This window comes from Ziziphus jujuba, chromosome 2, assembly GCF_031755915.1.
Source record: "Ziziphus jujuba cultivar Dongzao chromosome 2, ASM3175591v1".
Taxonomy (NCBI): domain Eukaryota; kingdom Viridiplantae; phylum Streptophyta; class Magnoliopsida; order Rosales; family Rhamnaceae; genus Ziziphus; species Ziziphus jujuba.
The window spans coordinates 25,594,308-25,619,774 of NC_083380.1; the positions used below are offsets into that span (position 1 = coordinate 25,594,308).

Genomic DNA, 25,467 nt, shown 5'->3' on the forward strand with positions numbered 1-25,467 from the left:
ATGGAGATGAGATGTTCCATCAAAACAAGATTGAAAACCTTCAGTTAGGATTTGAAATGAAATCCTATTAATATAAAATAATTATTGATTTATAATAAAGTGATTACTGATTACATAGTTTCATCTTTATGGCTGCAATACTAATTATACTTGAAAATCAATTAGACTTTTTTAATTTAAATTTAGATTTTATTTTTATTTGTTTTGGTTAAGCAATAGATGTCAGTATTTGTATATATACATGAGTGGGTCATCTATCCCCACCAAAAAAACAAAAACAAAGCAGACAAGAAAAACACTTCTAGTATGTCACATAAAAAGGTCTTTATACTTCCAAGTTGAATGGGTCGGGTGGATGTAATACATAGTCATTAGGGATAATAATTTGTGTCACAACGTATAATATAATTGGAAAACAACATGTTATAAATTTTAATTAATCAATATAATTATTAAATAGTTGTCAATTTCATTAACTCAATGATAATTTGAATTTTTTTTTTAGTCATTAGGGATAATAATTTGTGTCACAACATATAATATAATTGGAAAACAACATGTTATAAATTTTAATTAATCAATATAATTATTAAATAGTTGTCAATTTCATTAACTTAATGATAATTTGAAAATTTTTTTTTTTAAAAAAAAAATTGAAATCTTGAATTGACCTGTTAAAATTGTTAACAAATTTTTGACCCCTCATGTTAAACTGGTTCAGATTTGGATTCCGATTTGGCATTAATTTGACACAATTAATAAACGAGTGGAAACAAATAATACGATTTATTAATTCCATTTATCACCCCCCCTAGTTATCATAATCACTAAAGGAAGACAAAAAAAATGTGCTTGATTATGAAGTTATAATTTTCATGACCAAAAAAAAAAAGTTAAAAAAGGATATTATGAATGTCAACTATTATACTAGTCTCTAGGTTTGAGGTTATCTATGTGAGAATTCTTTTGGAAATAGATTATAGTTTTCTTTTATAAAAAGATTAGGTCAAATTATTCTTTAATTACGTCTAAAACTTGTACATGGAGTTGGTGAACCGTATAGTATTTGCTAATTCAACTTCTTTTAATTTTGTTTATTTTGGAGTAGACATACAATGTAGTGGTTTGGTCATCTATCCCACAAAAGAAAACGATACCTGTTTGAATAACCTACTAAACAAAATACATATGAAATATTGAAAATAAAAACAGTTTCCAAAAATTCATTTTAAATCCACTGAGATATATAATCAAATACCACATATGGGGAAAAAATAAATAAATAAATAAAAAGTTCTCCAAATTGATTTTGAATCCACTGAGATATAGAGGACTAGGCTTCTCTAGCAAATATGATTTTTCACTTATGTGTGGCTTAAGCCCTAATTCTTTTCAGTTTTTGTCAATTGGAACAAGTTAATATTGTTTTTGCAGTCTAATGAACTTAAAAGTTAGTATTTCTATTTTTAACATAAAATAAATAACTTAAGAATTGTTTATTTTTAAAGTACTTATATTGTAGTTTGAGCGAAAAGGATAAGCGGACAACATTGTGGTTGGTAGTTTGATTTTTCTTTTTCTTTTTTCTTTTTTTAAATACATGTAAACTATCAAATTTTTTTTTATGTTATTTTGAAACTTTAGCATAGTCAACATTGTGCACACCGTTGGTTGGATTGGAGGAACTCTTGGTGACCATCTATCAGTGATGGGTGTTTAAATGGCCTGAAAAAAGAAAATAAAATTGTAAGTAAGAAAAAATTTGAATGCATAAAGTTCTTATAAGAAACCAACAAAAAACCACAAAAAATACACATGGAAGAAGTCTATACATTTCGAATTTTAAATATAGTTTTTGCTTCACTTTATCATTTCATCAAAGCCCATAATATATTGAAACCCAAAAATCAAACACAAAATTGAGGGCCCAAAAGCCTTGCTTCCCATTAAATAAAAAAAGAGGGAAAGAAAAAGTGAGTCTTAAAATAAAAAATATATCAGCCCATAATTCATGCTCCCCCCTCCTTTTTTTTTTTTTGGGGGGTACTTTTTCTATTCTTTTCCACTCTTTTAGTGTGCAATGGTTATTAAAATATATAAATATTCAGCTTTCAATAGGTGGAGTTTAATTTATGCATTTTTGCCTATGATATTAGTCAGTTCCTTCATGAGATTAACTTGCATTTTCCATAGAAAACAGTGAATATAAGGAAATAGCTAGAATTTTAAATTTTGAAGATAAAAAGAAATATAAATAGTAGCTTTTTAAAAATAATAATAATAATTATGCACTTTGAAGTTTGAAGTCTCTTTTCTAATCAATTTGAGCCTATAATCTTTATTGTATAAAGTGGAGAGAGTCTGAGCCCAAATCCTCTTATGGGCTATCCATTTGGATCTACTCATAGCCCAATGCTTCCCAGGTCCTTGGCGGCTGAAGGTCGCCATGGGCCCAGGAACAAGTAAGTTCGGGACCAATCACCAAATTTCATTTTATCTAACAATTGTCGCCTTATTAATTCATCTCTCTCAAATCCATTGATAAGTCATTTGATCGAGATATTATGGATAAAAAATTATTATATAAATAATTAAATATATATATATATATATATATATATATATTCAGGATGAGATGTAAATGACCATTATAATATATATACAATAAGATTTTAACGAGGATATTATGAATTAAATCATTCAGAGTTTGGATTTAATAAATTTTCTAATCGTGTATATATATATATATATATATATATATATATATATATATATATATATATATATATATATATATATATATATATGTATCAACAAACAATTTTTTTTTTTTTTTTAACATTGATATTGAAATAGGGTGATTCAAATTTAAATTATTATCCAAGAAAATAGTAGTTTTATTATTCAATTCTTCTTTTTGTCATTATTATTTTTATTTTGAAAGAATGATTCAGTGATTGATATAACTGTTTTTTTAACATAGTTTTTGAATTCCAATTCTCCAATTTCCACATATAATTAATTTATTCAGTGATTGATATAACTGTTTTTTTAACATAGTTTTTGAATTCCAATTCTCAAATTTCCACATATAATTAATTTAATCCTTCCAACCCATTATTTAAAAAAAAAAAAAAGGAAAAAAAAAATTCAAATTCAATCGAGTCTAAGACGGACATGTAAACAAGGTCTATATGGGCAAGATAAAGCTAAAAAGGGAAAATTTGAGTATTTGAACAGCCGCTCTGCAAATGCCTTTTAGAATGTTATAGACAAAATCTTTAAGCTTTACATCAAACAAATATGAAGATCCTTTACGGCCATTTTTGCTATGCTTGAACCAACTCTTGGATTAATTAATAAGGCCGCTAGTAAGGTGAAGAAGACGATTAGAAGCAGCCACCAAATATGTGATTGAAAAGTTGATTTTGATTCCAACTCGTCTATACTATGAATTGAAACAATGGCAATCACAAACTTCCATATCTGCTTATCTAACTTTATTATTATTATTATTATTTTAATAGAAATATCTAACTTTGTTATTGTTTCAATATCAACACCATATGTTTAGAAGTTATATATATTTATTGTTTCCAATGTGCATCACATTTTACTTGGATCATAACTCAAATGTTCCCTAAACAAGACACATGATTTATCATTGAAACAATGTGATAATTTTGCTATTCTCTATTGGGCTATACACACAAGCGTGGAAGATGATAAATTTCATAAATACATCAACAATAATCTAAATTTGTTGATTCGTTTATGAATAATCAAAATAAAATCAAAGACTTGTTAATTCTAACGCCAAAAAATTGATAGAATGGAGAAAAACTAAAAAATATTGTTATTCATAATCAAGTGTCCTTTTACAATTACCAATTACCAATTACATCTATATAAAAGCATAAAATGAAATAAATTGAAAATAAAAAAAAAGGAAAAGATCTCCCAATTTTCTAATCTCCTAATTTCCTAATTAGACTAACCAATAATAAATTAAAATAAATGAGAATAAATATAATATCTCTTCTAATTAAAACTAATTCAAATTTAAATACAAACAAATAATATTTTACTATAAATAAAATACACCCTAAATAAAGTTTAGGGCATTTTTCTGTTACATCATCTTCTTTAGTACATGAATAGTTAATAGGACATACACTACCAATTACGCTAGGAAAAATTCGACGGTTCACAAAATTAGACAAAAAGGCAAAAATTTAATGCAAAAAGTAAAAACAAAACCATCATTTTTTGTTTTTTTGTTTTGTTTTTTTTTTTTTTTATGTACTACTCTTTAATTTGGGAAAACCACAATTTTAGTCTTCGAGTTTAAAGTGTCAAATTTCAATTTGTTAAATGGTCTAATTGGAATTTTTGGCAAGAAAAGATTAATGGTTTCATCCTATGCAATCAATATTAAATTTTCAATTTTAGTGCAATTTAGGTACTATAGTTTTATCTTTGCAATTTAGACTCCATAATTTTAAAAATTTGCATTTTGATATTTTTAAACCACTAAAAGTTGTTGGCCTAAAAATCCAATTCAACCAAGATATAACATATTAAATTTGAAAACCTAAATTTTAATCTTTTAAATTTGAAAGCCGAAAATGTAATTTTCTCAAATTAAGAAGTACCAAACGGTAACATATATATTTTTACCTTCATTTTTATGGTAATTAGCTTTAAAACTAGGTATTCTATTTGGAAAATGCTTATCATATTTGGACGGACTAGCACAACAAAGCAAGTGGGTGCATTTCCTTCTTTTGGTTACTAGCATAAGAAGTTTTTTCACAATTTTAAAAGAATTCTATACAATATTATTCTTTAGATACTACTAATTAAATATATAAAAAATATTACAATAATAAATATTATAATAATTTTGTATAATATTTTTAATATCTAAAATATCCATAATTCGTAGAGTTTTAACTAAGTCAGAAAACAAATTTTTTTTTTCGAATAAAAATCGCTTACAAATTAAATACCACTCCATGAAAAATTTTTACATTACTTTTGGACGAAACTGATAGTCATGAAAATTTCATAATTTTTTTTTTGATAGAAAAACTTTTAAACAATAAAAAAATATATTTATTGGAGTGTTTAGCTTTAAGCTTTTGAACATTTGAGATATTTAGTTACATATTTTTGAGCATATTTAACATATTTGTATCTAAAAACATTCAGTTGTATACTTTTTAATTCAATTGTATACTTCTAAACCCATCTGAGATATTTATATTTAAAAATGTTCTATCGCATATTTTAAAATATTTAATCATATATTTATAGATATATTTGAAATGTTTAATTTTATATTTTAGAACAAAAATATATTTAATTAATAAATATTTTTAATAATAATTTTAAATAAAGATAAAAATATAAAATTATAATAAAACTGCATTCAAAGCTTTGATGATACAACTAAAACTGAGAATTGAAAGGCAACAAAGCGGATAAAGATATAAGGAAAGCATAAATTTGTGGATATCCAAAAATGGGTCCCAAAAAATTGATTAAGACAAGGAAGATATAGGTGGCATAAAGGGCGTGTGCTTTCTTCTCTTCCTTGGGTCCTGCATAATACAAAACCAAAAGTTTGGATAAAACCTAACCCTGATTTGTGGATACTACCAATTAAACGTGGCCTTGTCTCTGTGAAGTATCTTCTTGGGGTCTTCAAACACCCACAAAACAAATCCTCAACCTCTACTTGACATTAAATTCTCAATTCGGCCCCACTTTTTTTTCTTGTTTTCTTGCTCAAAAAGCTTCATCAAATTTTTGTCTTTTGGTGTTTGTAAAGACAGAGTCTTTTCTCAACTTATGATGGTTGCCGTTTGCCAATCCCCGTTTCCCCAATGGTATCAATAGACGGCTTTGTTTTATACATTTCCCCCTAAAACCCCATCTCAGTTTTTCCAATTTTTGCCCTAAATTTGACATCATAAGCATATATATATATATATATATATATATATATATTAGATATTCATAGAATTATTATATTTTGAGAACATAATATATTTCCATTTAAAACCATATTAATGTGATAATAGTTAGAAACATCATTTCAATTAATAATATGAAATTTAAAATTTAAAAAGTGATGCAGCAATCTTTAACATTATGTTTTATGGTTTCCAATTTAAATAAAATGAAAGTATTTTTCCAACATATCAATAGTCCTTATATATATATATATATATATATATATAAATACACAAGTGATAACAGAAATGGGACACAAAATGACTAATTCATTTTGTTTTACATGCTATTTTTAAAAAAAAAAAATTTTTTTTTTAGTAATAAAAATTAAAAATAGAAAAGTGAACATTTAAATTTATAATAAGATAATATAAATTATATTTTAATTTCCATATCAGCTTGTATCCTAGGAATAATTACTAGGAGAACATTTATACATATTCTTTTTTGTTTTTTTCTAAAAATACTTATTACTTGTGAAATAGATATATATTATTGTTTACGTGGAGAAAATCTTTTTGACAAAACTATTATTTCCTTTAGAAAACATTTGTGAATGTTTATAATAGAAGGAAATGTGTTTGTGTTTCAATTAGAATTAACAGTCATCCTTTTATTTTTATTTTATTTTTGTTATTTTTAGAATTAACATTCGAAATTGAAGATAATAATATAACTAACTCTCTTAAAATGAAAACAAACAACCCATACAAATTCTCTTCGGTTAATCAATTTTTGAGCTGATTATAGTAATTTTTTATGCTAAAATTGATGCACTTAGTAAAAGGAATATTTTTTGGATTTCAATTTTACTAGCTAAGGAGTTTTAAATAATTTTAAATGTTAAAAAATATTATTTGTCGGTCACTGTTAATATACATTTAACAAACTTTATTTTTTTAAATTATATTTTAAAAATAAAAATTATTACATAATCAAATGTATTTAACAATTATCATATTAGTAATGGTCCCATTAATAATTATCACAACTGATGACAAATGGCAAAAAGTTTTGATATTATTTATTAATTTTAGTTTTGATTATTTGTTAATTTTCCATTTATTACATTGTCATTGTACACTTTTAAGTTTACACTTCCAGAAAGATATCTTAAAAAACCATCTATGATGTCACGTTTAAACATTCATTTTCCCCTATTCTTTATGGTTTATAAAGACTTTTATTATTATTAATATTATCATTTGGGGTCAATGGAACCAGAACATCATAGGAATATAGACATTACTATCTAAATCATCTTCACAGTGACATAATTTATAAAGACTTAGTCATCACTAGTAGGATATAAAACTATGGTAAATGATTATTAATTGGTTTTATTTAAATATTTTTTTAACTTTTTAGACTAAAAATGTATATAGAAAACTCAACTCATAAATCATAAGATTCAATCAATTAATCTCAACAAAAAATGGGGAAAAAAAACAAAAATTCAATCAATTAAAATGATTTATGCCATTCATTGATGATGCTCAGACACAGATGACAAAAATATTTTTCTTTAGAGCTGTGTGTATAATTTTGGTAGAATGGTTTTATATATATCAATTCATCTATGGTGTGGATGGTCCTCATGCGGACCATAGTATTAGTGATGATTTTTAATAGTATTGGTGATGATTTTCTAAAAAATCATCGTTAATACTATGAAAAGCCGTCACTAATACTGCAGTCCTTATACGGACAGTACTCACCATAGAATTTCCATTATATATATATATATATATATATAAATTGACCTAGGTTTTATTATTGTTATTATTATTATTATCTTAAATAGAAACGTTATTTGAGAAAACAGTAAACTTGACTATTACATCACTCTGCAAAGAAAATTTTAGACAGTGAATTAAGATCAGAGAAAGAATATTTTCCAAGTACAGAAATGATTTGTCTTAAAAACTTACATTAAACATCCATTCAAATTCCCTGCGGGCAAATAAATATAACTAAAAAACCTACCAGTTTTGTCGAACATAAATGGTATATGCACTGCACTACAGTATTTACAACTTTAGATTCCAATTGTTTTTTTGGCTAATAACTTTACATACCAGTTGATGTGGCAAAGCAGATAAAATCAAAATGTAATGTTACCCTATCGCTTGCTGCACACATCATCCCTTTTTTTTTTTTTTTTTTCTTCTTTTTGGAAAAATCCTAAATTTTTTTTGGGTGCCCCTAGCATTATTTTTATTTTATTAATAGATATTAATTTTATTTAAAGGGTGTAGTCAATTTAAAATTTGAAATATTTTAAAATGTTTATAAGTTTAGAAGTATTCTATTTAGATTTTAAAGGAGTTTATACAAATGTAATGATATTTAATTTAGATTTTATTAAATTTTTATAAAAATTTATTAAAATCGAAATGTATTCAATTAAAATTTTATAGCATAATATATATGTATTTAAAAAGTTATTAATTTTAAAATATTTTAAGAAATGATGAATTTTAATAGATTTAAAATTATTTTAAAAGTAAAATTGTTAAGAAAATTATCAATATGAAATCCAACCTTAACCTTAAAAGTTTTGTTTATTTTTATAAATTTTTTATGGAGTTTATAAAATTTTATAACAATCTATCAAATCCTTTTTAAAATCTACAATTCATTTTAAATTTATTAAACTCTAAATTGAATACATCCTCTTATTCTTTAAATATTATCTTATCCATATTTATTTTATATAAATTATTATCAAATTAATTAATAAATAATTATGATATACAGTACATGTTGTTAATTAAATATCACTTCATTAAAACAAAAAAAATAATTAATTGCATTTTAATAGGCTTTAGATTGGAGAACTTTCATTTTTAACCCCCTAGATTTAAAATATTTCAATTAAAATACTTTTTTTTTTTTACATAAATAAAATGTCTCGGTTGTATCAAATTGTATTTTTACTATTAATTAAATGTGATAAAACCTTTTGCCCCCAAAAAAAAAAAAAAAAACAAAAAACCAAAAACAAAAAAATCAATTGAACCAAAAGACAACAAATTTAAAATTAAGGATTTAAATATGAAGATAGAAATATCAAATTCTTCACGCTACAGACAAGAGTATACTAAATTGTAATTAACCAAAGGAAAGGCCAAAAAAAAGAACAAAAAAAGTATTTTATGCCAAAATGGCAATACCAACCACGGTGGCTCCATATAAAGTAACAAGATCCAACGGTTTGAGATCATCCACAAGGTAAGTAGAGAGATAATGATGAAATCATCATGATCCACAAGTGGTTTATATAAAAAGGGCATATTTCCTTTACATTATTTTAATTTTGCCGTAATTCTATTTAGATATATTTTTTAGAAAAATCATTATTAACTTTATTTAATTGTTTATAGATATATTTTTTTAGAAAAATCATCATTAACTTTATTTAATTGTTTGTACTTATTAAAGCTTTAGCCAGTTTTTTTTTTTTTTTTAAAGGAAAAAGTTAAAAATTAATATTAAATGAATGAATAATATGATAAATAATATAATTTTAATCTTTAAATTGAAATTAATTGATAAAATTTGATAAAAAGTAATTTTTTTAAATTTTAAAAAATTAAATAGAGATAAATAATAAATTTTTTTTAAAAAAACATGGGATATAAACGAGATAATTGGAAAAAAGGTGTAAATGAAATTTTGTTTATTGTTTAATATAAAAAACCATAAAATAGTATTATGTATGGAAAAAAAGAAAAACCTGAAAGCTAATGGAAGAGAGTTATAAGAAGAAATCGAAAGGGAAAAGGGAAAGAGAGAGAGAGAGAGAGAGAGAGAGAGAGAGAACACGTAGAAGAATATGGTCCGTGCGCGAAACGAAGGGACAAGACAAGCTGACCGGCAAAACCCAATAACCCAACTACTCATCTCTCTCTCTCTCTCTCTCTCTCTCTCTCTCTCTCTGTTACACTCATTTGCCATCCCATTTATATTCTTCTTCTTCTTCTTTCGTCTTTGTTCCACATCACACTTGGTGAGCCTTGAGCCTGGATTGTCTTCTCCTTTTCAATGTCTACGCTTTCTTCTTCCCATGATGCCCTTCCCGATGTCGACGACTACATTATTTCGGTCTCTTTCTCTATTGCTTTTATTTATTTATTTTGTTCCCCTTTGCTTTCCCAACTAATTGAACCTCGAAATTGATTTTTTTTTTGGTTGTCCTAATGTTGGTCTATATTGGGTTTAAAGGCGATTACTGTTTTTTTTGAACCGATTTGCATTGGTTTTTGTTCAGTGGAGTGACTGGTTGCTGAGAAAAAAAAAATAGTAAATGGAAAAAAAAGGAATTTCCTTTTTTGCCTTTTTCCTTTTTCCTTCTTTGGGGGTTAAAGACGAAAAGAGAAAAAAAAAAAAAAAATAGGATCTTTGATCATTCATTGTGTGGGAGCGGGGAAAACGAGATTTTTTTTTTTTTTTTTTTTTTCCGGGCTTCCAGGTTTGAGTAAACATAAGTTGTACAACTGTTTTCCTTGGCCAAGGTGAATTTTTATATGCATATTAGATTGAGATAGTTTCAAGTGTTTAGTTACTGAAATTTTCTTTTGACGGCTATTATCACTGCGTAACCTAAAGAAAGTACGTCAAAGGTGAATTGTTTTTATGAATTTTTTTTTTTTTGAAATTTTTTCCTTCCTTCCTCTTTCCCAAAATTAGAATCATCCATAATGGAGATTGGAGACAGTACCTAAGGTACATTAGCTTTAAAAAAAAAAAAAAAAAAATTAAGGCACTTATTGTTTTAGTTGGTATATATGTATATTGGAGGTTCATATTTTTGTGGACTCTGCATAAGAAAGAATATTGCAGCTTGAATTTTGATTTCAATTGCATTCCTACTTGTTTTTCCTTTTTGTCTTTGTCAATGTTATGGAGATAGTAAATAAGGGAAAAATATTGATTGAACTACAGGCAAATGAAGGAGAGGGAGCATTGCCTTGGGACACATTTAATCACGTTTTCAGTCTTGTGCAGAATGGAAACCTGGCTTTCCGAGAGAATCGTTTTGAGGAGGTGCCAACTTAGTAAATTATTTTTTATATTTTTATTATTATTATTATTATTTTTCCCTCTTGTTGGTGTCATTACTTGCACTTCCATTATATGTAGCTTTAGAAATTCCCCCTGTTGTATACAGATGGTTTGACTTGGAATGTGGATGTATAATCAAGCATTCGTATTTATGTTCTTATCTGCTTTTCTTTTTACAATATTTTTTTTTACCATGAAATCTCCAGGAGGCTAGGAAATGCATGCATTGCCTTTCTGGGATTTTTTATGGGTCAATGCTTGGTTACTTGGGTCATATTGAAGGCTCTTTGGAATTGTTGCATCTGATTGTTTAGTATTTCTCTATGCTCTAGTTCGTACCAGCAGTCTGAATCCAGGCAGCTTTTTCTGTTTTGTGACAATGTATGCTCTCTGCTTTAAGAGTTAAAGAGAAATGTAGCATACTAATGGATGTCATGGTAAACCTCTTCTACTATCTTGCAGCTGCAAGACACAGGATCGATAGGTATGAATTTAACCATCATTTTCATCTGGACCAGATCTAAATTCTTAATAATCTATTTGAAGCTTGCATAATGGCCTTATTATTGCAACAAGAGACAGGGCAGAGCGGGAGTAGATCTTTCTATTTAATGTTTTTTGAGGCTCTAATACTCTAAAACATTGCATTTCCCATGACATGAGAGTCTGAGAGTCCAAATCTTGTCAGTCATCAATTACATGGATTTTTTTTTTTTTTCTTTGACTATACTTTAGCCCTTGATAACGATATAATGGGTTTATAGTTTTCCTAGTAATTGTAGAAAAAGGATTAGATTCTTTCAAGCTTACTGGTGAGCAGTTGGCTGATTTTTAGAGTTGTCTGGATGGTAGAAGTTTTATTTTGATCCTTCATTCTATCTGTGGATTTCCTTAGATGGCCAAGGTTGATGATAACTTAGTTCTCTTTGATATGATGTTTATGGTCAGGGAGATGTTGATAAGAGATTCTTAGAGGAGTAGGACAAGAAGCAGAGAGAAAGTATTTATGTGTTTACCCCTTAAGAGGTAATTCTCTGTTTCACATATTATACATCAAAAACTTATAACTAGTAGGTATCTATTCACAAATTTCTGTGGAGACAGTTACCAAATTTGGACCAGCATGTATGCCCTCTTTCAGGCTTGGTTTATTTGTTCTAGTCTGAAAAGTGGTATTGTTTTCCATATATATATATATATATATATATATATTAGGTCTTTATGTATAGTAAATTGTTTCTAGATGGGATAGATGACCGATTTGGAGTGAGAATTTTTATTGATTGGGGGAGAATGTCAGAGTACGAATATTTACAGTCTGCTAAAGCATGTAAGGATTTTGGAGAATGTTAAGCTATATAGAGTATGCATGTAACGATCATGGAGAATATTAAGCTATATTTCAGGGTGTCCTTTTTTTATTTATTTTTTCGTGTTTTAGAAGTTAGCTTGTTTCAGAGGATTGATTAGGCTGCATTTTTCTGATTACAGAATTGAAAATACTGTACCGCTTTTTGACAAAAGTCAAACAGAATGTCATAAAGCAGAATGTCATAAAATTTAAAAGAAAATGGATATATGGTGTTAAGCTTGAAAGCCTTGTATCTATAGCCCTCACACAAGTGAATATTGGAGAGGCATCTAATCTGTGGTTGTGGAAACTATTTTCTTGACATCAATGTGGTTTTCTTTCATAACTTGAGTCTTTAAGGTGGTTTTTTGGATGGCGTATTACTCTTACGGATCCTTGTGCCTCTTTGATGCTGATTTTCTCCTAATTTTTGCATGCTTAACTACTCTAGAAAAAAAGTATTGTAGGATAGATAAATGACATAAGTTTTATATGTGGTGAAGATGGCTGATTGCTTTATTGATTTTCCATATCATGGAACTTTGAAAAAAGTGTAGTGTGATTTTACAAGTTAGTTTTCATATAAAATTTTGCATATTTGGTGTTGGTTCTTGTCATTTCTATGCTTATGAATCTTGTTACTTATCCAGGCCATAAATTGTTATTCAAGGGCTAACAACATTAAACAATGTGATCCACTTATTCTTGGCAACCGAAGTGCTGCTTATATCAGGTTAAATGCTATTGAGTGATTATCTTAAAATTTGTTCTGTCCATTGATTGTTATTGCCTTGTTTTTATTTTTTCTTCTAGATGAGTTTTTAATTACCTTTCTTTTCGCTGCCTGGATAAATTGTATTTATTAATTTATGATACATTCTCTCAAGCAGGATTAGTAAATTCCTGAAAGACAGACCTGCATCAGCTTCTGAATATAAACCATTGAGTGGGTTGGATCCTACTACACATGCTGAAGTAAGTCAAGTTGGTTCATAATCAAGGAAAAACATTCCAGGGCAAACCAAACAGTTCTGACTTCATTCTAAAAAATTGTTTAAAATTATTTCAGCTTGCTTTAAAGGATGCAGAGAAGGTGATTGGCCTCCGCCGCAATGCTGTAAAATCCTACTTTTTAATGGCCACTGCTCTCATTTTGGTAAGAAGTTAGTTTCCTCTATTTTTCCCCTTTTTCTTGGGATTGTATATCCCAACTAAAATTTCTGGGCACTTTAGAGCTGTGTGTCGCTGTGAGTGCATTAGCACTTGTACGCTTGCACTTTATGTGGATGTATCCATTTTTTTAATGCGCATACTCTTTTTATGCAATATCGATATGAATGTGGCAAGAAACTTCATATATTCTGTGGAATGCTTAATTCGCTTCCATATTAATGGTACACAAAATAACTGTGGGGAGGGTTGGTTGTGGGGTAGTGATTAATTTCTATCGAACATGGTTAGGGAAGCTATTTTTCCTGCCTAGAATGTTTCTACTCTTCCTAAAACAAAGGAAAAAAAAAAAAAAAAAGAATAAAGAAAGAAAGAAAGAAAAGAAAAGAATGGAACTCCTTGCTGGGCAAATTTAATAATTGTAATTCTTTGAACTGAAGTGTGTCTTGATCTTCTTTCCCTTTCGCAGTAATATGTATGGAAGGATGAGAACATGATAACTGAGGTACCAAAAATTGAGCCTAGAGGTAGAATTGATCAAATGTGGAGGGTATTGGAAGCATCCTAGGAAAGTTAATGGGATGTATCTTGATACTTTCCTTTAGAAAGGGTTACACCCGAGAATATGACCCATGAGCACTTGTATTCAGAATTTTCTATTGTGCTATGTCTTAGGATAAGATATTATCACATTCATGTAATTTTGAAAAATTTTCAATCCTCATGCTTTTTTGGTAGGGTTTGATTTCTGTTCCATTAACATGACCTTTTTCTGAGTTGGCAGTTGGAGAAATATGAGACAGCTCGGGATGTTATTCTTTCTGGTCTTCAGATTGACCCTTTTAGGTAATAATCATAATTGTAAACATTCTTCCTAATTAAAGTTTAGAGATGTTGAGTATATAGCTTGCTGTTCCTGCTGAATATGGTTCGTTCCATTTGTTGACATTATATTTGTTTTTTCTGGTAATCTGTAGCAATTCTCTTAAGGCTTCTCTTCAGAATTTGGAGAGATCACAAGTCTGTTTGATGGGGAAGAGAAGCCATAGGAAAGCAGAACGCACTGATGACTTTGATTGCACATTATGCCTAAAGTTACTTTATGAACCTATCACAACTCCTTGTGGCCATTCATTTTGCCGTTCATGTTTATTTCAGTCAATGGATCGTAGTGAGTGTTTGGTTGTTGGTGACCCCTTCTGAAGGATCTACTCATCAGTGTATCTGTTTATTTATTTTACTAACTTGTGTTGACATTTTTAGGTAACAAATGTCCATTGTGCAGAACAGTTCTTTTCATTAGTCCGAGGACATGTTCAATCAGGCAAGTTGTTGTTTTGGTATTGGTTAGCTGAGATGCATATATCTGTTAAGTAACATGTTAAAAAAAAAAAAAGAAAAAAGAAAAAAAAGCAATTTTACTGGGCCTGTTTTGCTTTGTCCAGGAGTAGCCATCTAGGCATAGATCCCATCTATATGAGATGTTGTTGGTTAATATGATGACTATGTAGACAACCATAATCATTATTCAACCAACGCTGTCCAATAATTTTTTGACTCCATAATGATGCATGTTACTATTTAGAAGTATTGCCGTTGATAAATTCTGGGCAATCTTTATAGTGGAATTCTTTTGTCTTATGGCCATTCTAAATGCTATCTTGTTTAACCTTGCATGCATTGTTAGACAGGTGCTAGTTGGTGAGCAAGGAAAATATTTTCTGAAGCTCTTCCTTAGTTTAATTTATGACCTATCAAATTTTCCAAGAATTTATGCTATTTTTCTGTCTGTTATTCTATGTTGAGGATTAACTTATGGTTGTATGCCTCTTCACATGTTGTAGGGCTTGTTTTTGGAAAGTACATGCCTCACCACATCTGGAGAGACATGCGATGTCCAAACTTAGAATTGTTGTATTCTGTTGCACAACTTTTCATTAGATAACAATGATATTGCTTTTTATCAGTGTGACGCTGAACAGCATAATACAAAAGAACTTCCCGGAGGAATATGCTGAAAGGAAAACAGAGCAGGAAAGTTTGACAAGCTTTGGTGTTGATTTGATGCCTCTCTTTGTCATGGATGTTGTCCTCCCATGTCAGAAATTTCCACTGCATATATTTGAACCTCGGTATAGACTTATGGTGAGTTGCTTGATAATTTTATGATCCTCCACCTGCATTTAGATATAAGTAGCCCACTGTGTTGGAAAACTTTTGCTTCTATATAGGTACATTCTGATGTTCAAAAGTAGTTTGTAGTATTAACTAGCCCACTGTTCACACTATTAATTGTAGACCATTGGCATATTTATTCTGTTATAATAAGCCTTAAGTTGCAGTCAATGGTTCACGGGTAAGTGGAAAGAGCTTGGATTTTTTAATGAAGTAGTCCATCCTATTGCCTGCAATTTAGTTTCTTCTTAATTAGGAATTTCATATTCTGTAAGATTAATTTTATTATGAACAACAGGTGAGAAGGATAATGGAAGGAAATCATCGGATGGGAATGGTAGATTATTGTCACTGGTGTTATTCTTTCCCCTTTCCTTGTTGAGGTATATCAGAACTAAAGCCCCTCACTGTCTCTGGTTGTGGCTGTCTATTAATTATGTAGGTTATCATTGATTCTACAACAGGTTCCATAGCCGATTTTGCTTGTGAAGTGGAGATTACTGAGTAGGTCTTTTTCATCCTTTCTTTTTGTCACTTTTATTTTGAAATGTATATATATTTCTATTATTTTTATATTATGCAATAGAATATAAAATATAGAATTAGAAATTACATGTTCTTTATAATTTTCCTAGCATATGACTTTTGACTTGTTTCTGAGCACCACTACACATGTTATGTTCTGTACAGTCAACTTTTATCTTTTGTTATTTATTTTTCAAGTGCTGGTCATATATGCAGATGTGAGCCACTTCCAGATGGACGTTTCTATCTAGAGGTTAGACATCATTGTTTTGTTTACCTAGATCAACACGAGTATAATTTGTCTAAATTGTTTGAATTATGTGCTAATTATTTTTATTTATTTGAATTATGCATTTAGTAGGGCATCTTGCCTACTACATGCCTGTCAAGTCTATGTGTTTAATTGCTATCATTTTCAGAACAATGAACAACCTTTCAATTGGAGGAAAGTATATATATATATATATTATTTGAACTATATTTTCTCTCATAACTTTTCATGCAAAACCTTATAATACGATGTTTCAAATGGTGTACCGTTTAGGCTAAGTCCAGAAAAAAAAAAAAAGTAAATAAATAAGTGAACCCTTTTAATAGTTATATTTTTGTTCTTAATGCTTATTTATGGTTTGGGTTACTTGTTAGTAGAGGTGGCAATTCGTGTTTACGTGTTGGGTTCGTGTCGATCCGTTTAATAATCGTGTGAAAAATGCTCAACCCTAATCCGATCTATTTATTAATCGTGTTAGGTACTGAAACACTAACCCGACCTGTTTATAAGCAGGTCAACCCGACACGACCTGTTTAACACGATTACTTTAACGGATCGTGTTGATCTGTTAACCTATTAACCTGAATATTGACCTGTTAACCTAAAAATTAACCTATTAATAAAAAAATTTACTTTTAAAAATTTGTCTTTAAAAAATTAATAATAAAAAAATTACTTTTATAAAGTTTTTAAATTTGTAATATTTTTTACTTGTTAAATAATATATTATGGCTAAAATTATAATTTAAAATTAAATTTAAATGGATCATAGTGTGTCAATTTCGAGTTAAACGGGTCAATCCGAAAATAACATGATTAATAATTGTGTTAAACAGGTTGACCCGATTATGACCTGAACCCATTTATGATAAATCCAAACCCATTTATTTCGTGTCATTTTTAAATCGTGTCACCGTATCATGACCTGTATTGCCACCTCTACTTGCCAGTGATCAGACACAATATGTTTTACTTTCAGACGCATAGTGTCTTTAAGCAATTGAAGTTTTTCAATAGAAAGAATTCTTCTATAACATATATATTCGATGTCAACATATATTTGTCATGGAGTAATGAACTGTTCCTCTCTAGCTATCAGTTTGCGAATTTATTGATCTACAACCTAATGCAGATTGAAAGTCGTCGCCGGTTTCGCATAATCCGGTCTTGGGATCAGGATGGGTAAGTCGTCTTTCATTGATTTCTTTACCCACTTGAGATCTGCAGGTGTTTTGCTTGGTTATTAAGCTATCTAAGTTGTTATACAGGTATCGTGTTGCAGAGATTGAGTGGGTAAATGATATTTGTCCAGCGGAAGGGTCAATAGAGAGAGCAGAGGTGAGTCTCTGGAAGTTCAGCTTCTCATTTGTCTGGCTTCATGCAAGTGTGTCTTTGTTCTGTAAGGGAAGGCTAAATAGAAGCATAGGGCATTTTACTCTGCTTATTTTGGTCTGCTTTAAGAAGTTATTGACTCTAACGAGAAATACAGGTTTAATTGACTCTAATGAGAAACCAGGTACTGCAGGAATTTTGTATTGTTAACATCCCTACCAATAAAAGGTCATTTAAGGAATAGGGGAAAGAGAGTTCTCAAGGAAGTAGTTATTATAATGTATAAGTGTGATTTCAGATGTCAAAATGTTAATTATTAAATTTAAGATGCTTAAAATGGGTCAAGTAGGAATTTTTTGCCAAATTAGGTGTCATCTTGTGATTGTTATTCCTACTACTAGACCTTGTGATCTGTGTATTGATATTCCATCCATAGCATGTTCATTGGATGAAGATACAGAGTAGTTTCCTGTCTTGTACTCGTTTTGGTTTCGTGGATTAATGTCTGCATGCTTACAGTTGCAGGAATTGATAAATAACACAGCAGAATACACACAATCATGGATAAGTAAGGCAAAAGAAGCGGCACAATATGGTAAGAAATTGAGGGATGATATCGTGGGAATTACTAAATAAGTGTGGCATTTAAATTTCTGTTTTACCCATATTTTCTCACAAAACACATCTTAAAAATTACATGTTAATCGTCTATTTGAAAATTGGGTCAGTGATGCTGCTACCCAAGTTTCTTGATTTCTTCCCTTGGGAGAAAGGAGTGGTCTCTTTGTTTCACATCATTCTTTCTCGTAATTGGTAGGAAAAAGTGTGTAATGACGATGATTTGGTTTTACCCTTGTGGCAAGGAAAATAGCTTAGAAAAATTAGTAATGTAGATGACTCAAAACCCACAAACCCTAATTAGTAACGTATAAAAATTAGTAATTGGGTCAACAACACTGTTATCCAAGTTTCTTAATTTCTTTCCTTGGGAAAAAGGAACAGTCTCTTTGTTTTGCATTATTCTTTCTCGCAATTGGTAGGAAAAAGGTCTATACTGACATTGATTATGGTTTTACCCTTGTGAGAAGGAAAACAAATTAGAAAACATTAGTAATGTAGTTGACTCATTAACAGGGAACTACTTGATACTATTTTAGTTTTTTAAATGAATACTATTTTCTAATTGAAAATTAACAATGTTGTTTTTTTCTTTTCTAAGACTGTAATGGCTGCATTACTGAAGTATCCTTTCTTTTTTATTCGGTGCCATTAGATTCCTTCTGTAGGAAACTTCTACTCCTAACACGTGGAACTACTTTTGATTGGGCCCCAAGAGAAAACCTCATTATTGTATACATAGTATGTAATTGAGCATTGTAATAATAAACGAAGAAGTCGAAAACAAAGTTTAACAGAACAAAAGTATGCCAGAGTGCATTTAGACGGTTTGCACTTTAAATTTTGATGCATTTTTGTAAATTGCTATTGAGGTTCATAAAAAATATCTATACAGATCCAAGAAAGCTTGAGAAACTTCATAATGTGGAATCAATGATGCCGTCCCCTCAAGATCCTGAGCGCTTCAGTTTCTGGGTAAGCCTTGTTTTCTAATAATTTGTAGCATAATAGTAGTGGTGAGGATGTAATCATGTTTTGAACTGGTATTATCATACGCTTGGTTGCAGGTCACTACCCTAACAAATCGAAGACCCCTAGAAAAATTGGAGCTACTGCGCATAAAAGATACAAGAGAGGTAATGAATCTTTGTTTATCCACGTGAAATTTCACAAGCATATGGTAGTAGGTGTAAAGAATTGTATTGTTAATTATTCTTGTTGACATAAAGTTGATGAACCAGGACCAGGAAGAGAAATGTAGAGTAGACAGAAAAAATGGTATTCAATTGTTAGTAATAATCGAGTGCGCTGTCTATGATAACAAAGAACAATATTATAATGAAAGGAGTCTAAACTAATTAGGAAACTAAATTTAACCAAGCCACTTAAAATCCAATTTGCTTTGTCAACTTTTTTTAACTTCAAACTCTATTGTATTTCTTACTTCTAGAGCTTTATGAGCACATCGAAAAAATAATGACAATGAAAAGCAGAGAAGAAACTAAACTTACAGTTAATTTCTTCTTGATTTCTCATTGCTTTTTTGTGTTTTTTTCTTTCTTTTTCTTTGCAGAGGATACGCCGTGGACTGATTTATCTCAGAGCAGAAGAGCAAGGTTGCCGGCTGCAATAAGTTGTAATTTTGTTTCATTGTTCTTCAACTGTGATTGCATGCATATAAACATAGAAATTAAATTCATTTTAATACAGACAGTCCATATTCTTTGGTCCACAATCATGTTTTGTGGATCTCTATCTTCTTGTTTGTAACAGCATAGGATAATCCAAATTCATTAAATTCTAAAACAATTTTAATATTTTATATTTTATCTACTGCTAGCTAAATAAAATCTGCTGGACTACTTCTGGAATTAAAAAAATAAACTAATGAACAGAAATGAGTTGAAAAATGATTTGAATTTTTGGAGTTGACACAAAAATCCACTAAAAATCCATGCAACAATGTTGTCGTTTTATTATATCTCTCTTGTTTTTCATGTGATATTAATAACAGTTTGGTTTTAATTATGAGTTTGTCGGTAAACTACACGGTTACATTTTGTTTCTTAGGCTTCGTTTGATTTGGCCAGCAAGGAGTACTAGTTCTGCAGATGCCCCTCAAGTGGTTCTTTATCTCTTTTTTTTTTTTTAATGGTACTACAGGTGGTTCCTATCTTTTTTGTTATGTTCAACCTTGATTTGATTTGATTTGATTTTTTTTTTCTTTTTTTCAAAATTTCCTTCAATAAAGATAAGACAGACCAAAGAGCCATACCATCCAAGGTTGAGTACTGATTTACATTTTTAATTATTATTTTAAATTATAAGCCTTCTGGTTTTCATTTCACTTTTTTCTTCTATTTAAATTTAGAAGAGTTATGTTAATAATTTATTATTATTGTCGTTAGTTATTTAATATAGAATATATAGATTTGTCCAGTGAAATGAAAAGGAAAAGCCAACCAACTGGAAGGCAACAACGGAAATTGTGTCTTGCTAGAACAAACAGTTTATAACACAACAATATGTTATTAACTTATTGTTTTAAATAACCATTTCAAAACCATCTTTCTAACCATAAGTCATAATCCAAGCATAACCAATCCAAATTTAAATTACAACCATTTGATCCATATTTATCAAAGCAGAAAACCAAAACAAGCAAGGCCTTAGGTTAATTCTTTTGCAAACAGTAATTGTTATCAAATTTTTTAAGTTTTGCTAACCGTAATTGTTATCAAATTTTGTAAGAAATTTAAAGTGTTTGAAATTGGAATTTTTTTTTTTTTTTTTTTTTGGGGGGCAACAAAGAAAGTGAAAATGTGGGTATCACGCGGTTTGGAAAGTAAAAAGAAATTAGGTTTTATTTTATTTTTTAAATTAATTAGTTGGTCTCATTCACAATATGACAGACAATGTTAGTAGGTTTAAAGGTCCAACGCATAGCTCGCTGCTATTTGTTTTACCAAGTCTTCTTCTCTCTTTTTTCATGCATCATCCATAGCACCTCTGCACGTTTCAATTCTGTTCGTCTCCTTACTTGCTTCCAACAACAAAAACCTCTTCTTTCTTTTTCTTTCTCTCTTTCTTCTTCATTTTCTCTCTTCCCAAACAGATTTGATCAACCTTTTTTAATTAATATTTTCATAAAAAATTCGAAAAATTCCCTCTAGACCCACCTTCACTTTCTCTCACCCTTTTGAAAAACAAAAGCGAAAACAACAACAAAAGCAAAAACCTAACTCTGAATATTTATTACTACTCTTCCACCTTCACTTCCATTAATGGCTTCACGTTAAGCTTCTTCTTCTTCTTCTACCAAATTTCCAACCTTATTATATCATAGAATGGGGGGAGAAAAAAATGGGGTTCTCATTAAGCCTCAACCAATCTCCTCCCTTTCCTTCATTTTCCTCCTCATTTTCTCATCATTCAACTTTGATTTAACCAAAGCTAAAACTAATTCTTCTTCTTCTTCTTCTTCAAGCGTGGTTTTCTCTCCTCCTGATAACTATCTCATCGACTGCGGTTCTTCACAACAAACCAAGCTCAGTGATGGCAGAACATTCAAATCAGAACGTGACACTTCTTCTCTTCTATCCACAGAGGAAGACATTGAAGCCTCAGCTGATTCCATTACAGCTACAGCTTCTTCTTCAATTCCTTCTTCTTCTCTGCCTCTTTATCAAACCGCTAGAATCTTCACACAAGAATCTACATACACTTTTCACATCTCCCAAACAGGAAAGCACTGGCTTCGCCTTTACTTCTACCCACTTCCGCATCCAACATATAATCTAACCAATGCAGTGTTTAAGGTTTCGACAGACAGTTTTGTTCTCTTGGAGAATTTTTCAGTTAAAGATGGTAAATCTTATGTTTATAAAGAGTATCTTGTTCAAGCTAATAGCGATAGGTTCTCTCTGATTTTCAAACCGGCGAAGAATTCTTTCGCATTCATCAATGGCATTGAAGTCGTTTCAGCTCCTGATTCTCTCAACATTGTTGCTGACGGTTCTGCTGTAATTCCCTCAGTTGGTTATCAAAATGGCTTTTCTTCTTCTGATCACGATCACGCTTTCCAAGTCAATTACCGATTGAACGTTGGAGGTCCAACCATTTCTCCTAAAGATGATACGCTTTCAAGAACTTGGGAATCCGATTCTCCATACAACTCTTTCCCTCAAGGCACTAAGAACGTCTCTGTTTCGCCAACAACTATCAAATACCCGGAACAGAATGGTTCGAACCCTTTGGTTGCGCCGAGCTTGGTTTATTCATCGGTACAAGAAATGGAGGATTCTGAAACCATGGAATCCAATTTCAACCTCACATGGAAGATGAATGTGGAGAATGGTTTTGACTATTTGATCAGATTGCATTTCTGTGACATCATCAGCAAGGCAATGAACAATCTCTACTTCAATGTGTACATCAACAGTTTCATGGCGATTTCGAATCTTGATCTTTCAGCACTCACAGGGTCACTATCCACAGCTTATTACAGAGACTTTGTTGTTTTGGAATCCTCCATTGTTAACCAAACCATCATGGTTCAGGTTGGTGATTCCAATATCCATTCAGGAATCGGACAGGCTATTCTGAATGGACTCGAGGTGATGAAGATGAGCAACAAAGACAGCAGCTTGGATGGTATTTCCGAAGGATCGGAATCATCATCAGGAATGAGCAGGATGAAAATAGTTGCGGCTATTGGTCTATCACTGGCGGTCACGGCAATGCTTTTGCTAGGAATTGTATGTGTTCGATGGAAAAGAAAACCACATGGAGGTTGGGAAAAGAGAAACAGCATCACTTCTTGGCTTCTACCAATCCATGGAAGCCAAGGAAGCAATTTCCTGTCGAGCAAAAGCAGTTCAAGAAGATCAAGCATTTTCGGGTCGCGAAAGAGCAAAAGCACATATTCGAGCTTGTTCTCTTCCTCTGGTTGCTTTGGCAGATACTTCACACTCAGTGAATTACAAGCAGCCACACAGAACTTCGATGACAAGGCGGTAATTGGTGTTGGCGGGTTTGGAAAAGTGTATCTTGGTGTGCTAGAAGATGGTACGAAACTAGCCATTAAAAGAGGGAATCCGAGCTCAGAGCAAGGAATCAACGAGTTTCGAACGGAGATCGAAATGCTTTCGAAACTTCGCCATCGCCACCTTGTTTCTTTAGTAGGATTCTGTGATGAACAATCGGAGATGATCCTTGTCTATGAGTACATGGCAAATGGACCGCTTCGAGACCATCTCTACGGCTCGAATTTGCCTCATCTTTCATGGAAACAGAGGCTTGAAATCTCCATAGGAGCAGCTAGAGGTCTGCATTATCTCCACACTGGTGCAGCACAGGGGATCATACATAGAGATGTGAAAACAACAAACATTCTATTGGATGACAACTTCGTTGCCAAAGTTTCGGATTTTGGATTGTCGAAAGCAGCACCAACATTGGATCAAACACATGTGAGCACAGCAGTGAAAGGTAGTTTTGGTTACTTGGATCCTGAATATTTCAGAAGGCAGCAACTGACAGAGAAATCAGATGTTTACTCATTTGGGGTTGTTCTTTTTGAGGTTCTTTGCGCGAGACGCGTTATAGATCCTGCATTGCCGAGAGAACAAGTGAGTTTGGCTGAGTGGGCAATGAAATGGCATAGAAATGGGAATATAGAGAAGATAGTTGACCCTCTTATTGCTACTAGTATAAGTTCTGCTTCTTTGAAGAAAGTTGTGGAAGCTGCAGAGAAATGTCTTGCTGAACATGGTGTTGATAGACCTTCAATGGGGGATGTGCTTTGGAATTTGGAATACGCTTTGCAGCTTCAAGAGGCTTCTTCTCAGATTGATCCTCCTGAAGATAAAACTGCCAATATCATTGATGTACAGAAACTAAAAGAAGTTGATCATGATGCTGATGATGATTATGATGAGAATGAGATAGTTAAGGAGAATCAAAAAGCTAATCTTTGAAGTTGGTACAAAGTTTAATTGGTTTCTGTTTTGGTATAATAGCTCAATATATTTGATCTTGATATTTACTTTGTGAGTTTGATTGGAAAAGAGGGAATATATGAGACTCCATACCTGTTTGAAGTAAAGAATTTTTCATTTTTAATTTTTTTTTTTTTTCCAGTTGTCTAGGGTTATGAGCATTTTCAACTTGAACTTTTATACGTGTAGGACTTCTCTTTTTATTTTTATACAAAAATTCATTACAATGAAACAATTGTGGTTTCCTTTATATTATTCTGTTTGGTTGGGCAAACTATTTGTGATGGTTGCAATAGTAAATCATATATAGTACAATATGATATCTACAAGGAGTTCTACATAAAACATTATTTTAAGCTGAATTCCTTTTTCACATAGAAGGTCTATATATAAAGAATTATGCTAGGAAGTGTTTTATGAAACAAAATACTTGCCAATCATCTTGGTCTATGGATGCCTGTATATATATATATATATATATATTAAATTGCACATACAAACAATGACGATTTAATAGAATTAGGGATGGTTGAAGACCATAACTTGTACCTATTCAAAAATCATATACAGTGTACATGTTATTCTTAATAATTATTAAAATGAGGATTCAAACTCTTGATTATTGTTTGAGAAGATATTAACTTTACTATTGTCAGGCAGAAACACACACACACATATATATATTGTTAATTAGATGGTTAAAGATCCATTTGTTTTGAAGTTATTGTCTATATTAAATCATTCAAATTTTGATCAAATTCAAGAATTCCATTTCATTGTCTTTTATGTTATAACAATTAAAGAGCTAATAATTCATTTAAGGTTTATATTTTATATTTTATATATCTTTTTTTTATTTCAAAGAGACTAAATATATACATGAATTTACATTTCAATTTCATTGCAATGTTATGTCTGCTTTTCATAGAATTTTTTTT

The 25,467-nt window shown here is 30.4% G+C and overlaps 1 protein-coding gene across 1 annotated transcript; it reads left to right on the forward strand.

Annotated features, from left to right (window-relative positions):
* The first annotated feature begins 9,771 nt into the window (after nt 1–9,771).
* On the forward strand, nt 9,772–24,523 carry LOC107419194 (probable receptor-like protein kinase At5g61350). Its single transcript, XM_060815028.1, has 20 exons — nt 9,772–10,128; nt 10,969–11,070; nt 13,090–13,172; nt 13,330–13,414; nt 13,509–13,595; nt 14,394–14,455; nt 14,587–14,780; nt 14,873–14,933; nt 15,577–15,754; nt 16,083–16,121; nt 16,227–16,288; nt 16,526–16,562; nt 17,713–17,762; nt 17,849–17,918; nt 18,432–18,507; nt 19,426–19,505; nt 19,598–19,666; nt 19,772–19,808; nt 20,104–20,166; nt 21,831–24,523. The coding sequence occupies exons 1-20, from the start codon at nt 10,069–10,071 to the stop codon at nt 24,506–24,508; spliced, it is 4,173 nt and encodes a 1,390-aa protein (XP_060671011.1). The 5' UTR covers nt 9,772–10,068; the 3' UTR covers nt 24,509–24,523.
* The last annotated feature ends 944 nt before the right edge of the window (nt 24,524–25,467 follow it).